The 15,704-nt window shown below is 40.2% G+C and overlaps 1 protein-coding gene across 34 annotated transcripts in view; it reads right to left on the bottom strand.

Moving 5' to 3' along the window:
• The window catches only part of CADPS (calcium dependent secretion activator), a 353,066-nt gene that overhangs the window by 129,560 nt on the left and 207,802 nt on the right, over window positions 1–15,704 (bottom strand). For all 34 annotated transcript variants that reach the window (XM_072127688.1, XM_072127689.1, XM_072127678.1 and 31 more), the window contains exons 10-11: window positions 8,129–8,237; window positions 7,680–7,892 (exon numbers count right to left, since the gene is read on the bottom strand). In XM_072127688.1, coding sequence (XP_071983789.1) covers window positions 7,680–7,892; window positions 8,129–8,237 — 322 coding nt within the window. The remainder of the gene's footprint in view (window positions 1–7,679; window positions 7,893–8,128; window positions 8,238–15,704) is intronic.

Genomic DNA, 15,704 nt, shown 5'->3' with positions numbered 1-15,704 from the left:
AATTGGATTTTAAAAATGTTGGGTTGTCATAAGAACCAGGATTAACAATAAAGCTTCATTGCAGACACATTTAAAAACTGCCATATCTGTTTTTTGTAGCCTAGGTCGTCTGTAACTAGGGGTTGTAAGTCGGGTGTTCTTAAGTAGGAGACCGTCTGTATCTGGTTGGCTCTGGTTAGGCACATATGGGCGGTTTCACTTATAGCCAAATAAACTTTAATTTGCCATTGCAAAAAAAAAGGTTCATTCTAAATAAATAAAAATGGACGTGACGCGTTTCGGGCTTACAAACTCTTTTTCAGATAAATTTAACCAAAGTTTTTGAGACCAGGGCCTATGTGCTCTAGGATGTCCCATATTGAAAAAAAAAACTAATCTTTTTTTGAAGTGTAATTAAAAAAAAAAATCACTCACAAAGCAAAGTATATTACCCGTCTGTCATTGAAGAGAAAAAAATCAGATGTTTGGTTACTACAACGCAGATCTTAGAAATAATGGAGTGAAATCTAAGGAAATTGATATGGTAACTGATATGGTAACTTTCATTTGTTACCTGAAATGTCAACCTAAGGCTACATCTACACCAACGTATGCCCGCCAGCCCATAGCCGGGTGGACATACGTCCGGCGCAATGGAGAGGAGGAGGGGTGACCACTCCCCTCTCCATAGAAATGCACGCAAACGGCCATAACACGGGGAAAAATAGGACATATCCTTTCTTTTCTCCATGAACGGAGCGGTACAGTGCCACACGTGTTGCGCCGTATCACTCAGTTCGCCCATTGCCATCTATAGGGGACGTATGCACATACGTCACGCGTATGGTCGTGTGAATGCGGCTTAAGACTTAGAGGGCGTTGGTGATTGGCTGTTCTCTCCTGTCTTGAAATAGTTAAAGGGGAATCGGAACAGGAGGAATTTTAAATTTTTTATTTGCCCTACAGTCTATTGTCCATTGCTATAGGTGGGTCTTTTTCTAATCCGCCATCAGTGTTGGCAGCTGGATCCCTACTTATTACATTTTCATGGAACCTCTTTAGGACATGATTATACTACTCTACAGTATACAACTTCTCTTTTTTGGGGATTAATAAAGTTTTATTGGTTCGTACGGTAAGACTTTATATGGAAATATATATTCAATTATTTCCATTCACTACAATACAACACATGTTTTTGGGGTTTTTAAACGCCCCCCCCCCCCCATCTATGTGTAGTGAAAGTACTCTGCATGGAAAAAGGACACAGCGCAGATGCTCATTGTTTTGTGGATATAACAGTTACTACTGCAGATTTTAACTAAAAAATAAAAATTCCCATGGAACTTCTAAAAAAATCCACACCAAACACATGAGGATTCTGTTAAAGATTTGCAATGGGAATGACGGTGAAAAAGTATGTGGGCACAGAACCAGCACGGGCACCGTCATGTCTATATTACTAAGTGAACACCCACAAAGACACTGCTCTCTACTAAGAGGAAATTGGGGTTAAACAAAGATCAGACCTCCATGGGGGATCTGAAGAATGCCATAAAGGACATCAAGGGTGCAAAGTTACCCCTTTAAAGTCAAAGTCAATGGGCTTCCAATCAAGGTATTTTATGAGCCGAAAATGTCCCTGCATTCATTTTTGGAGCGCAAAATTTAACATATCTGGAAATTAAATTTGAGATGATCCCATCACATTGAGGTTGCAGATCTATTTTGAGGTCTATTTTTATTGTCTCTTAAGCATAACAAACATAAGAATAAACAGACGCGTTTCAACTCACTGGAGCCCTTGTCAGCTTGGAAAGGCTCTGGTGAACCGAAACGCGTTGTGTGTTCTCTTATGTTTGTTATATTGAACGGAGAATAAAAATAAATTTTACAGCAATCTTGAGGTACTGGGATCATCTGTAAGCGCAGTGTCCAAAGAGTCCAATGGAGGTGAGAACCTACTGTAGGTTTATTTTTGGAAATGAGCTTTTTATACAAATGGAGTAGAAAACCTAAGAAAGTCAGAAACAGGATATGAAAGTATCTACATAGTAAAGATGATCCCATCACATTGAGGTTGCAGCAAAATGTATTTTTATTCTCTGTTCAGCATAACAAACATAAGAAAAAAACTGAACGCGTTTCGGCTCACCGGAGCCCTTGTCAGGTTTGAGGGGCTCCAATGAGCCAAAATGCGTCGTGTGTTACACTGAACGGAGAATAAAAAGAGATTTTACAGTAATCTTGAGGTGCTGGGATCATCTATAAGTACATTGTCCAAAGAGTCCAATTGAGGTGAAAACCTAGTTTTTTTGGGGGGAAATTAGCTTTTTATACAAATGGGGTAGAAAACCTAAGAAAGTCAGAAACAGGATATGAAAACAGTGAGTTTGCAGCAAAATTTATTTTTATTCTCTGTTCAGCATAACAAACATAAGAATTACAGTATTTTGCGGACTATAAGGCGCACAAAAAATCCTTTGATTTTCTCAGACATCAAAGGTGCGCCTTATAGTCCAGTGCGCCTTATATATGAACCGTACTTACAGACAACAGCTGCCTTAAACTGTGCACAGGTCTGCCACCTGCTGGTCATTCATCCTTATAATCAGGTGCGCCTTATAATCTGGTGCGCCTTATATATGAACCTAGATGTTTTAGCAGACATTTATTGATGGTGTGCCTTATAATCAGGTGCGCCTTATAGTCCGAAATATACAGTAATAGAACGCGTTTCGGCTCACCTGAGCCCTTGTCAACTTTGAAAGTCTCAGATGAGCCGAAACGCGTTGTGTGTTTTCCTATGTTTGTCATACTGAACAGAGAATAACATTTTATTTTCGCTGTAACCTGGATGAGCCGGGGTGATCTGTAAACATTGCTATCTCTAGTCCACATGCACGAGGGAGCAGAGAGTCCAATGGAGGTGAGAACTTAGGGTTTTTACCCCCCGGAGTTGAAAACCCTAAGTAAGTCAGACACAGGGTGTGAAAGTTTTTAAAATAGTAAAGAATAATTTTTGTACGTAAAAATAGTTATCTGTGCTGAAAATGTTCCTTCCCTGTATAGGAATCTATGTATATGGATAGTGACCTATAGCGACCCCCATGGCTGAATGCAGTATATACAGCCGCCCCACACTTGTCAGAGATGTGATAAAGGCACTGTCACCTAGAGGAGCCTAATTGGAGGCAGGGTCAGAAGAGCAGGCAGAGTGTGGAGAGCGGGGCGTGAGAAGGAGAGGGCTGACAGTCCATGTGTGTGGGCTGGGACATCACTAAATGCATTTAACTCTCTGGCTGCCAAATGCCAGTTAATCGAAGGGTCAAGTCATAGACACATTGAAAATATCGAAATAAAAAGAAATGGAAAGAATAGAGAGCACAAGGATTGTGTCAGATTCTTTGCCTGTTAAGACACATTGGCCATAGTTTATTATTGTCCCTAGTGGTCACAGAGATAAGTACATCTAGAAATAATCCCCCGGGGGTTCTGTGATGTCTGACTGTTTATGTATCTCCTCTGATTATTGGTTGGACACTTTCTATCATGCAAAGGTGAACAGATGCTGTATTAGATGTATGAGATGCCTGCAGCATGTTATAGAGCAGGAGGGACTGAGCAGATTGTACATAGTGTCCTATCTGCAGGCAGCATGTTATAGAGCAGGAGGAGCTGAGTAGATTGTACATAGTGTCCTATCTGCAGGCAGCATGTTATAGAGCAGGAGGAGCTGAGCAGATTGTACATAGTGTCCTATCTGCTGGCAGCATGTTATAGAGCAGGAGAACTGAGAAGATTCTACACAGTGTCCTATCGCCAGACAGTATGTTATAGAGCAGGAGGAGCTGAGCAGATTGTACATAGTGTCCTATCTGCAGGCAGCATGTTATAGAGCAGGAGGGGTGAGAATATTGTACATAGTGTCCTATCTGCAGGCAGCATGTTATAGAGCAGGAGGAGCTGAGCAGATTGTGCATAGTGTACTATCTGCAGGCAGCATGTTATAGAGCAGGAGGAGCTGAGCAGATTGTACATAGTGTCCTATCTGCAGGCAGCATGTTATAGAGCAGGAGGAGCTGAGCAGATTGTACATAGCGTCCTATCTGCAGGCAGCATTTTATAGAGCAGGAGCAGCTGAGCAGATTGTACATAATGTCCTATCTGCAGGCAGCATGTTATAGAGCAGGAGGAGCTGAGCAGATTGTACATAATGTCCTATCTGCAGGCAGCATGTTATAGAGCAGGAGAACTGAGAAGATTCTACACAGTGTCCTATCTGCAGACAGCAGGAGGAGCTGAGCAGATTGTACATAGTGTCCTATCAGTAGGCAGCATGTTAAAGAGCAGGAGGAGCTGAGCAGATTGTATACAGTGTCCTATCTGCAGGCAGCATTTTTAGAGCAGGAGGAGCTGAGAAGATTGTACATAGTGTCCTATCTGCAGGCAGCATGTTATAGAGTGGGAGGAACTAAGCAGATTGTATATAGTGTCCTATCAGCAGGCAGCATGTTATAGAGCAGGAGAGGCTGAGAAGATTGTACATAGTGTCCTATCTGCAGGCAGGATGCTATAGAGCAGGGGGAGCTGAGGAAATTGGACATTGTGTCCTATCTGCAGGCAGCAAGTTATAGAGCAGGAGGAGCAGAGCAGATGGTAGACAGCGTCATATCTACAGGAAGCATGTTTTAGAGCAAAGGAAGCAGAGTGGATTGTTAAATTGCTGTGTGGGGAAAAATTCAATACATGGCTGGTCCCTTTTAGTGGCTGAAAGCTATGTTTATGTCTCAGGGGTCTCTTGGGCAGAATTGACAAGTTATACTGAATCCTTGTACACAAAGCTACATATCAATCAGCTTCGCCCCTCCTGCTTTATAACATGAAGCCAGTTTATTGGACAGTATTCATCATCTCTGTCTCATCTGTTTAACCCCAATATGCTAATGAGGCAGCTGGTGCATCGGGGAACAGCACCCAGAGCCCCGCTATGCACCCATAACACATCTCCTTCTCTTTCCAGTGTCACCTGATGAATGATGAATCTCCTACTTATCAGAAATGGGGTGGCCCCGGCAGCGCTCCGGGTGCTGAGGACACGTCCCATCTGCCCCCAACTGCCTCATTAACATACGGAATAAAACAGGAATTTCTCTGTATCTCAGATTAGGTCGGGCACCTATTAACTAAGCAACACCTTTCAATGTTTCTGCTTATTTAGTGGTAAATATACACCTTCCATTCTGCTGACAGTCAGTCATCTATTAGTGTTACCTGGAGGACTTAGGTGTCTAGTAAACTACATAGTCAGGGGCGCCGGTGTGAAGCTAAGTACTTAACAGGGAACTAAATTTAGGAAAGACTGAACGTAGGACTTGATAACAATGTGCTGCGCAGAGGGAGAGACGAAGCACCTGGGTCTCACACCTTCCCCGCACATTGTTACGGGAAAGATATCCTGGTAGGTGGAGATGTCATCCTTGGATACAGACACCATAAATGAGGTCTATGAGCCACCGGGGACTTTCTGAGGAAGTTTGAGGGAAGGGTATAGGGTAAAAGGGGTTAATCCAGTATTGCACTTTCTGATAGACAACATATGACACCATCAGATTACATTCAATCTCAGAGTTATCTTGCTTGAATTGCAACTGCAATAGATAAAAAACGTGAAATAATTGATGGTTATTGCAGACGGTACATAATATTTCAGTGTTATAATAAGTGCAGCCTATTAAATTGACCTATTTGATTAATAGGCTCAACTCAAGATCAGCAATGGATTGCCTATTGGTTATAAGGGGGGGGGGGGGGTGGCTGCAGGGAGATCAAAGCTAGCGGGTACACCCGGGGTCATGTGACTGAATGGGGCACAGATCCCACAGAAAGGGGGTAAATTTATGACTGACAGAGATTGCAGAAACATATCTTGTTTAATCCCTGAGCTGAGTGGTTTTGCTGAAATAACAATTATAACATTCAGGACCTTCTGAAAGCTAGATTGCTTCAGCCTGCCATTGATAAACACATTACACAGAGTTTTCTGAACTGTCCAGACAGGACTAATCAACCTGAGCTGGATGACTCATACACAGCAGCTGGGGGATGGTGCAGGGATTGATTACTTCTGCCTGTCAGGCACAACACAGTGATTATATTATTCTCTGGAGTATTGCAGAATTAGGGTAAGAGGAGAAGTCCTGGAGCAGCCACAGGAGTGACAGAGCCTTATTAGCATAATTTTATAATTGTTTTTTCTGCAAAATCACTCAGTTCAGGGATTAAACAAGATATGTTTCTGCATCAGTGTAGCTACAGCATTCTCAAGGTATGTATGCTTCATAATGCATCAAATAAAGTAGTAGATTTCCTTTAAGGTCGTGAAGTTACCTCTTAAATGATACCCTAAGGAAGAAGATGACCCCAATAGGACAATACGAGGCACAAAGGGTGCAATAAATCCAAAACTTCTAAATGGGTTATTCTAATTCTATATATCCAGGTCATCAAGGTCATTTTGTGATTTTGGAAATGTGATAGGAGAGGAGAAACTCCACTAGAGATGAGCGAATCCTCCAAGAAAGCAGAAAGGTCAGGATTATGGTTGGTGTTAGGGTTAACATTATGGTTAGAATTAGGGTTCGGGTTAACCCTAACCTAGACCCTAAAACTAAACCTAAGCCATAGAAAAGTGTAGAAAATTAAAATGAGATAGGACCTCAAACTGTGTGTTAGAGAGGGTTAGGGACAGTTGGAGAAACATTGGTTCATCCCAAATCTACAAATCGGCAAGTAGATTTGTTCATCTCTAATTCCTATAATGAATTAATCGGTCACCCGAATTTTACGGTTTTGTCGTCAAAAATGAGATAATGTGCGCTCTAGCTATCGAAGGAAGAGGTTGGTTGGACTTTATAGTTGAAGGTTGTGTCTAGGAAGGGAACTTCATCCTAGACTGGGTGTCATAGTTTTTTTTCCAGAAGAGTTGGCCATCATGCACCTAAAGATATGGTTACAGTTAGGGAAAGGTGAAAGGACATGTGCCCATGTACTGTATAATACTACATTCAGACGGCCGTTGGGGGACGTATATGCGGCCAACGTATATAGGTCGGATATAAGCCCCCCATAGACAGGCAATGGGCACACGGCGCCGTATGGAGCGGTACGGTGCTGCACACGTGCGGGACCATAACGTAGCTGGGAGAAAGATAGGACATGTCCTATCTTTCGCCAGAATATGGCGCCGTGCGCCATATATCGCTACGGAGAGTGGCGGGGGAGGAGACGTCATGTGCCCACCGTGCTACGGTACGGCAGGCACACATTTGTCTGAATTTAGCCTATCTCCTAGATCATGTGGCTACAAAGGGGTCATTAGAGAATGTGGGCCAAGTTCTACTTGGTCTCATGATCTTTGGGTGGCAGAACTTTCCAGAAGAGCCACATTGTTACCAAACATGGTAGTAAATGCAAACACTATAATCCTCTGGGATTTATCTCAACATTTCTATTAGCGCTAAACATTTTTCATTTTTAGTTGAAAATGGGTACCAAATAACATTTGAGCAATGCATCGCTGATCTTATTAGAAGGTCTCTAAGATCACCTTGAAATCTGGAAGAAATAGGACATGAAATATCGTAGTGCTAACGATCCAGTTCTAATGGTCTAGACACCACTCCTAAACGAATACTTACAGAACTGTGATATGGGTGCGTCGAGTTGCGGTACGTTTCCTCCCTTGGCATTAAGTTTCTGAACCTGAGTCGGCGGCACAGGTTTGTGAGATTGGCCGGTGGCTCTGTACATCGCTTGGACCCACAAAATTCTATCTTGTTCGTCGTCGCTTGCGAAGATCACGGTGTCACCTTCCTTGACTGCATTGAAGAATGATCTCCCTCCCTCTAAACCTGAGAAAACATTACAAATAGTCCAGTTTAAACAAAAAGAGACCCAGAAGAACCGGATACATCTATGCAAATATTGACTATCTGTTGTTAAAGGTCCAATGGACATGAAGAAGACTTGGAAGGTCTATTTTTGTTCCAGGTCTTCTGATATCTGGACACCACCAGGGCCATCATATGGGACTCAAAACCTAAAATTATATCTTGCAGCTCAAAGAACCAAACACGTATATACTTACCTGGCTGTGGATCTGTGTAGTCCACCGTGTACCCATCCAGTTGGAGGAGCTCCTGTGGTTCTGCTTTTTTCTCTCGGTAACTGCACATGGCAAATGTGTATTGACTGACCTAGACGATAAAAATCAGAAGATCACTCTGTGAACCAAATATAACTATGAGAAGAAGAACATTGTCCAGGGACACCATAGTCATGGAGCTTTGCCTTTGTATAGTCAGTCAAATGGGTCAAGTTAAAGGTGGTGTCTAGCTGAGGACACGTTGTAAGGGGGTTTCGACTTAAAGGGTTTTCCTACTAAGTGGATAAGAAATAATGGTCTGCTTGCTTGAAGAACATCAACTCTGGTTCCTCCAGTGATCATGATAATGGGGGTCCCTGAGTCCACCCTTCTAAACTTCTATGGGACCTACAGTGATTGACAAGTACTGCACTCCACCAGTCCCATAGAAGTGGTCATGCATGAGAACTACTGCTCCATCCACACAAATAACTTGGAGACCCCACTCTATGTATTTTCTAGGGGGGTCCAGCATTTGGATCGTCAATGATCGGGCATTAGACATCTTCCCTGTGGAAAAGTTATGTGCGCAGGAAAATCCACTTTAATAGAAGGCGACCTCATTTCTGGCTGCCATTGTTCAGATAGACTCAAGTTCTGACTTGAGGACCAGTAATGTTAAAGGTATTTTCTAGGAGACCCACAAAAGTATACACCATGGTTTCGGCTTCCCAGAATTAACGTTCATATTTTCCCCAGTTATCTGTAGTTTTACAGAAATTTCATAAATTGATTTTTATGCACGTAACCTTCTAGGTGCCCCAGGGGCGGAGTCATGTCTGTAGGTGTCTGCACCTGTTTCCTTCTTTCTACACCTTCCTTCTACAAGAGATTTCAATCATAATGTGAGGGGCGGATAAAGAAGAACACAGGTGCACCAGTAGACACGGCCCCGCCTCTAGTGCACCGAGCAGCTCGATAAAGATCAAATTTTCTCTGGGTTCACAGGAACTAGTATTCTCTCTCTGTCACCAGCGTTGCTGATGCATTTCGTGAACACAGATCTTTCTTCATGAAACACTTTCTTATATGTTTGTATTTCTTAACTTATCTAGAGGAAACTCCCTCCTCCTCACTGAAGCTTTTTTCAGGGTGCTCGCTCCCTAACACAAGCAGATGCCAGATACTAATGTGTTAATACAATCAGGGGGATTTTGCCGCACAAAAACATATTTTCCTTATTTATGCTACCAAAGCAACACATGTTTTCTAATGAAAATGATCAGGGATCGGTATTAACACTTGGATGGCTTCTACTATATCTCCAGATATCTACTAGAGGAATATATCTCATATCCATCTATCTGTTATCTATAAATCTGTTATCTAGCTCATATCTATCTATCTATATATCTATCTATCTATTATCTATCTCATATCTATCTATCTATCTCATATCTATCTATCTATCTCATATCTATCTATCTATCTATCTATCTATCTCATATCTATCTCATATCTATCTATCTCATATCTATCTATCTATCTATCTATCTATCTATCTATCTATCTCATATCTATCTATCTATATATCTATCTATCTATTATCTATCTCATATCTATCTATCTATCTCATATCTATCTATCTATCTCATATCTATCTATCTATCTATCTATCTATCTATCTATCTCATATCTATCTCATATCTATCTATCTATCTCATATCTATCTATCTATCTATCTATCTATCTATCTCATATCTATCTATCTCGTATCTATCTATCTATCTATCTATCTATCTATCTATCTCGTATCTATCTATCTATCATCTATCTATTATCTATCTCATATCTATCTCATATCTATCTCATATCTATCTCATATCTATCTCATATCTATCTATCTATCTATCTCATATCTATCTATCTATCTATCTATCTATCTATCTATCTATCATCTATCTCATATCTATCTATCTATCTATCTATCTCATATCTATCTATCTATCTATCTATCTATCTATCTATCTATCTATCATCTATCTATTATCTATTTCATATCTATCTATCTATCTATCTATCTATCTATCTATCTATCTCATATCTATCTATCTATCTATCTATCTATCTATCTATCATCTATCTATTATCTATCTCATATCTATCTATCTATCTATCTCATATCTATCTGTCTATCTATCTATCTATCTATCTATCACATATCTATCTATCTATCTCATATCTATCTATCTATCTATCTATCTCATATCTATCACATATCTATCTATCTATCTATCTATCTATCTCATATCTATCTATCTATCTGTCTATCTATCTATCTCATATCTATCTATCTATCTGTCTATCTATCTATCTCATATCTATCTATCTCATATCTATCTATCTCATATCTATCTATCTATCTTTCTAGGTATCCACCAATATATTGATTTATCTACTTCTGTTTAAAAGACATCCACCACCAGGATGAAGGATTGTAAACCAAGCACACTGACATACTGGTGTGTGCCCCTGTTAAAAATATTTCAGTATTCTAATTCAGATCTGAATTATTCAAATGAGCCTGAGGGGATCCGGGTTCCATTAAATCCTATGGAACCTCGAGCCCTTAAGGTTAATTTGCATAATTTTTAAAGACTTCTTTCCTAAAAACAAGGGCATAAGAAGCTAAAAGAAGAGTAGATCCTACCAGAGGGGACACACACCAGTATGCCAGTGTGCTTGGTTTACAATCCTTCATCCTGGTGGTGGATGTCCTTTAAATGTATCTACATCTATCTGTTTAGATCTATTTATATTTGTATCTAGATGTATCTATTATTGTTTGATGTTATGAAAATGTTTAATCTCCTAATTATCTGGACTGCTAACAACATTTTTGTTTATATTTCTGTTTAATCTAATATATCTATTGATAATGCACTGCAAGGGGCGGAAAGGTCAAAATTCTAAATTATTCAAAGGTAAAAGTATTCAAAACTGTGACAGATCAATGTAAATCTTGATTTCTCTACATCTATGTAGCCAGATGTACAGAGTAAAAGGAGACAGCAATAAGATATGGGTACAAAAGTGACAGCTACCAGCAAATATCAATCTGATTCAAGTATTTACACATTCTATATATCTATCAACCTACTGATACATCTATTTACCTGTCTATATATCTATACAAGTATCTATCTCTCATATTTATATATCTTCTATGTATATCATATATATACATACCTCGTTCGAAGCCTTTCTCAAGCCTATCTATCTATCTATCTATCTATCTCATATCTATCTATCTCCTATCTATCTATCTCATATCTATCTATCTATCTCATATCTATCTATCTATCTATCTATCTATCTCATATCTATCTATCTATCTATCTCATATCTATCTATCTCATATCTATCTATCTATCTATCTATCTCCTATCTATCTATCCATCTATCTATTATCTATCTATCTATCCCATATCTATCCTATATATCTATCTCATATTTATCTCATATCTATCAATTATCTATCTATCTATCTCCTATCTATCTCCTATCTATCTATCTATCTATCTATCTATCTATCTATCTCATATCTATCATCTATCTATCTATCTCCTATCTATCTATCTATCTATCTATCTATCTATCTCCTATCTATCTATCTCCTATCTATCTATCTATCTATCTATCTATCTATCTATCTATCTCATATCTATCTATCTATCTATCTATCTATCTATCTATCTCCTATCTATCTATCTATCTATCTATCTATCTATCTATCTATCCATCTATCCATCTATCTATTATCTATCTATCCCATATCTATCCTATATATCTATCTCATATTTATCTCATATCTATCATTTATCTATCTATCTAGTCAAGTCCAAAAAATAGGCAGCACTCCAAGGTTGTAGTCAAAAATGTGAGGGTGAAGCTTTATTCCATGGCAACGTTTCGGTGGTTTAATCCACCTTTATCAAGCATAACAGCAATCATTACATACCAGCTATTTAAAGGTGCATAGTGCCTCTCATTGGTCAGATGGTGGTAAAGTGCATACAGGTAAGCACATACAGAAACAGCATTAAACGTGAATATTCATGATGACATATTACAATTCATACATGTTATATATATTGGCAGTGAAAATTCATAATGCAGTGGCGATAAAGTGCGATAGTGTCAAACATTAAAAACAGGAAGTCCCACCTATCGGGATATGACCGGCCCACGTCTCCTTCTCCATTCATAAAGTTGGTACACACCTGTGATTAAAGCACCTGTATAGGCGCGATGTTCAGAGGGAATAGCGGAAGTGTGTGGTGTAAGCAGATCATCGGCTCCCCTGCAGTGTCACAATGGGAGCTACTTCCGGGGAATATCAGGTGCGCGTGCGCCACAATCAGGTGCACGTGCGCCACAATAATTATAATCTAATTATTTCCTATTTGGCAACAAATTTTTTGTGCAATTGAAGGGAGTGGCTATGGGGGCGAATATGGCCCCCACATATGCCAACATTATGATGGCTGCACTCGAGGAAGATTTCGTCTATGTGTCCCACCACTTTCAACATGTTGTTGAGTGGTGGCGATACATAGACGATGTCTTCCTCCTGTGGACAGGTAGTACTGTGGAATTAGAAGAATTCCACATGTTCCTCAACATGATAGATGAGGACATCAAATTCACAAAAGTGTTCTCTGACCATGAAATTCAATTCCTTGATGTGTCAGTTAAATGCGAAACTAATGGTTTTACCACCGATCTCTTTGTAAAACCTACAGACAGGAATACACTGTTAAGATATGACAGTAATCATCCGCGCACCATGCTTGACTCACTCCCTTTAAGCCAATTTCTTAGGGTAAGGCGAATCTCCAGTGATACAGCCCACCTTTCCACTAATATGGAAATGATGTCTCACAAATTTAGACAGAGAGGTTACCCCAACAGAATCATACAGAAACATAGGCTCACAGCCGAAACAAGATCTAGAGAAGAATTACTCTCACCTCGAACAAAGGAGAGACACACCTCTAGAATCCCATTCATTTCCACTTACTGTGACAGCAGCAATCACATTGCATCAATCATCAAAAAACATTGGTCAGTCCTCAGCAGAGACCCATCAAATGTACCTGAATTTCAATGTCCTCCTCTTTTATCCTACAGGAGAGCAAAAAACATCAGGGATCGCCTAATAAAATCAGATATAGGCCCCTTAAAAACGATTACACAAAGAGGTATTATGGGAACTACAAGAAAGGGCAGTTTCCCATGCAGATCCTGTATAAATTGTCCCCTCATGCTCAAAGGGGAGACCTTCTCACATGCCAGCCAGACTTATAAAATCCACCACTACTTGACATGCAACAGTGACCATGTTATATATATGCTCAGTTGCCCTTGCGATCTCAAATACGTTGGCAAAACCACCAACGATTTTAAAACCCGTATCACTCACCACCGATACACCATTCGCAAACGCAGAATGGATCTACCAGTAAGCCGACACTTCGCAGAAATGCAACATAAGGAATCACAATTGAGGTTTACTCTCATTGGCCACATCCCACCTCTCAGACGAGGGGGTAACAGGGAATTATTACTTCGTAGATGTGAATTGAGATGGATCCATCGCCTTAATACACTTCACCCCAATGGCCTGAATATAGAGTTTAACCTCTCAAGTATTATGTAATTATGTGTCATTGAGAATTGTGTGACCATGTAATCTTGATTTCCGGAACAGGTCATCTTTCGTATATGCATCCTCATGGGATATTTCCCTTATACCAGTATTTCTGATTTTGTCTTTGTTTCTTCTTTTTTTAGACAATAAGAATTGTATACCCCCATCGGATGGACCAATTTCGCTTACACGTCTCCCTTTTCTACACACCTACATCGCAATTGTTCAATTTTCCATCACAATGGCACTTATACCCTGAGAAAAGGACCACAGCGACAGATATTTGGAGGTGGGGTTATCGCCCCTGTTGACAGCTATCAGGGCTTGGGCTAAGGAGTTGCATCGCCCTAAGGCGGAGTGACGGAATTGCATCTGACACCCGACCCCTGGACGACCCTCTGCGAAAAGCGAACTCACAGGTATACTGTGAGTACACGCTAGACGCACCCATTGATGCCCTGATTGTCGACTTCTGTATTTTTATACTTGCCTTCATTTACCCTACAGCTGGTCTGTTCTGGGAACGTGCCCTCATCCAAGATGGCCACCGCTTCGCCTCTTGACATTATGACGCATGTGCACCTGATTATGGCGCATGTGCACCTAATTGTGGTGCACGTGTACCTGATTGTGGCGCACGCGCACCTGATATTCCCCGGAAGTAGCTCCCATTGTGACACTGCAGGGGAGCCGATGATCTGCTTACACCACACACTTCCGCTATTCCCTCTGAACATTGTGCCTATACAGGTGCTTTAATCACAGGTGTGTACCAACTTTATGAATGGAGAAGGAGACGTGGGCTGGTCATATCCCGATAGGTGGGACTTCCTGTTTTTAATGTTTGACACTATCGCACTTTATCGCCACTGCATTATGAATTTTCACTGCCAATATATATATATAACATGTATGAATTGTAATATGTCATCATGAATATTCACGTTTAATGCTGTTTCTGTATGTGCTTACCTGTATGCACTTTACCACCATCTGACCAATGAGAGGCACTATGCACCTTTATATAGCTGGTATGTAATGATTGTTGTTATGCTTGATAAAGGTGGATTAAACCACCGAAACGTTGCCATGGAATAAAGCTTCACCCTCACATTTTTGACTACAACCTTGGAGTGCTGCCTATTTTTTGGACTTATCTACAAAAGACCGCTTGCCACGGAACTTACGGCTTTGCACCACTTTATCACTTAACCAGTAGTGCTGCTCCGGACTTCTCTTTTTTTTCTATCTATCTATCTATCTATCTATCTATCTATCTATCTATCTATGTATCTATCTATCTCATATCTATCTATCTATGGGGGACATTAATCATAGTCTGTTAGACTGTTTTGATCGTCTTTTAGCGCAAAAATCTGGCGCCTCTCGTTAATTTGTTGCATTTATGCGCCATTTTCTAGCGCACGGCACAGTCCGGCACTTAGTGGTTTTGAGTCCCTGCGCCTTATCTGACATAGTGAGTGCGTCCTATACAGATGTTTGCACGGGATCTATCACAAATTTGCGCCTAAAAAGGTGCAAAAAAAGGCGCAAAAATGCACCTACTCTGAGCAGCTGCACTTCCAAAAAACTTCCCTTTTCATTACTAAAAACATACATTTTAGGTTCCAAAATGAAGAATTCCCTCCTGCAACATGGAAAATACTTCGGAGCAGTTTTAAAATGTAAAATTTCTCCAGTAACGACTTCATCATTGTCTATGGGATCATCTCTGGACTCATTTCAGCAAGAATTTTTTTTAATTTTTTTTTTTAATCTCTGTAACTTTTAGTCCCTGCAGTTACATCACAATGATAGTTTTTGTGCAGAGATGAAGCCCTGAACGTTCTGTCACATTTTCTCAGT

This window comes from Engystomops pustulosus, chromosome 10 (genome assembly GCF_040894005.1).
Source record: "Engystomops pustulosus chromosome 10, aEngPut4.maternal, whole genome shotgun sequence".
NCBI lineage: Eukaryota > Metazoa > Chordata > Amphibia > Anura > Leptodactylidae > Engystomops > Engystomops pustulosus.
This window is presented reverse-complemented; position numbering and strand designations above follow the sequence as displayed.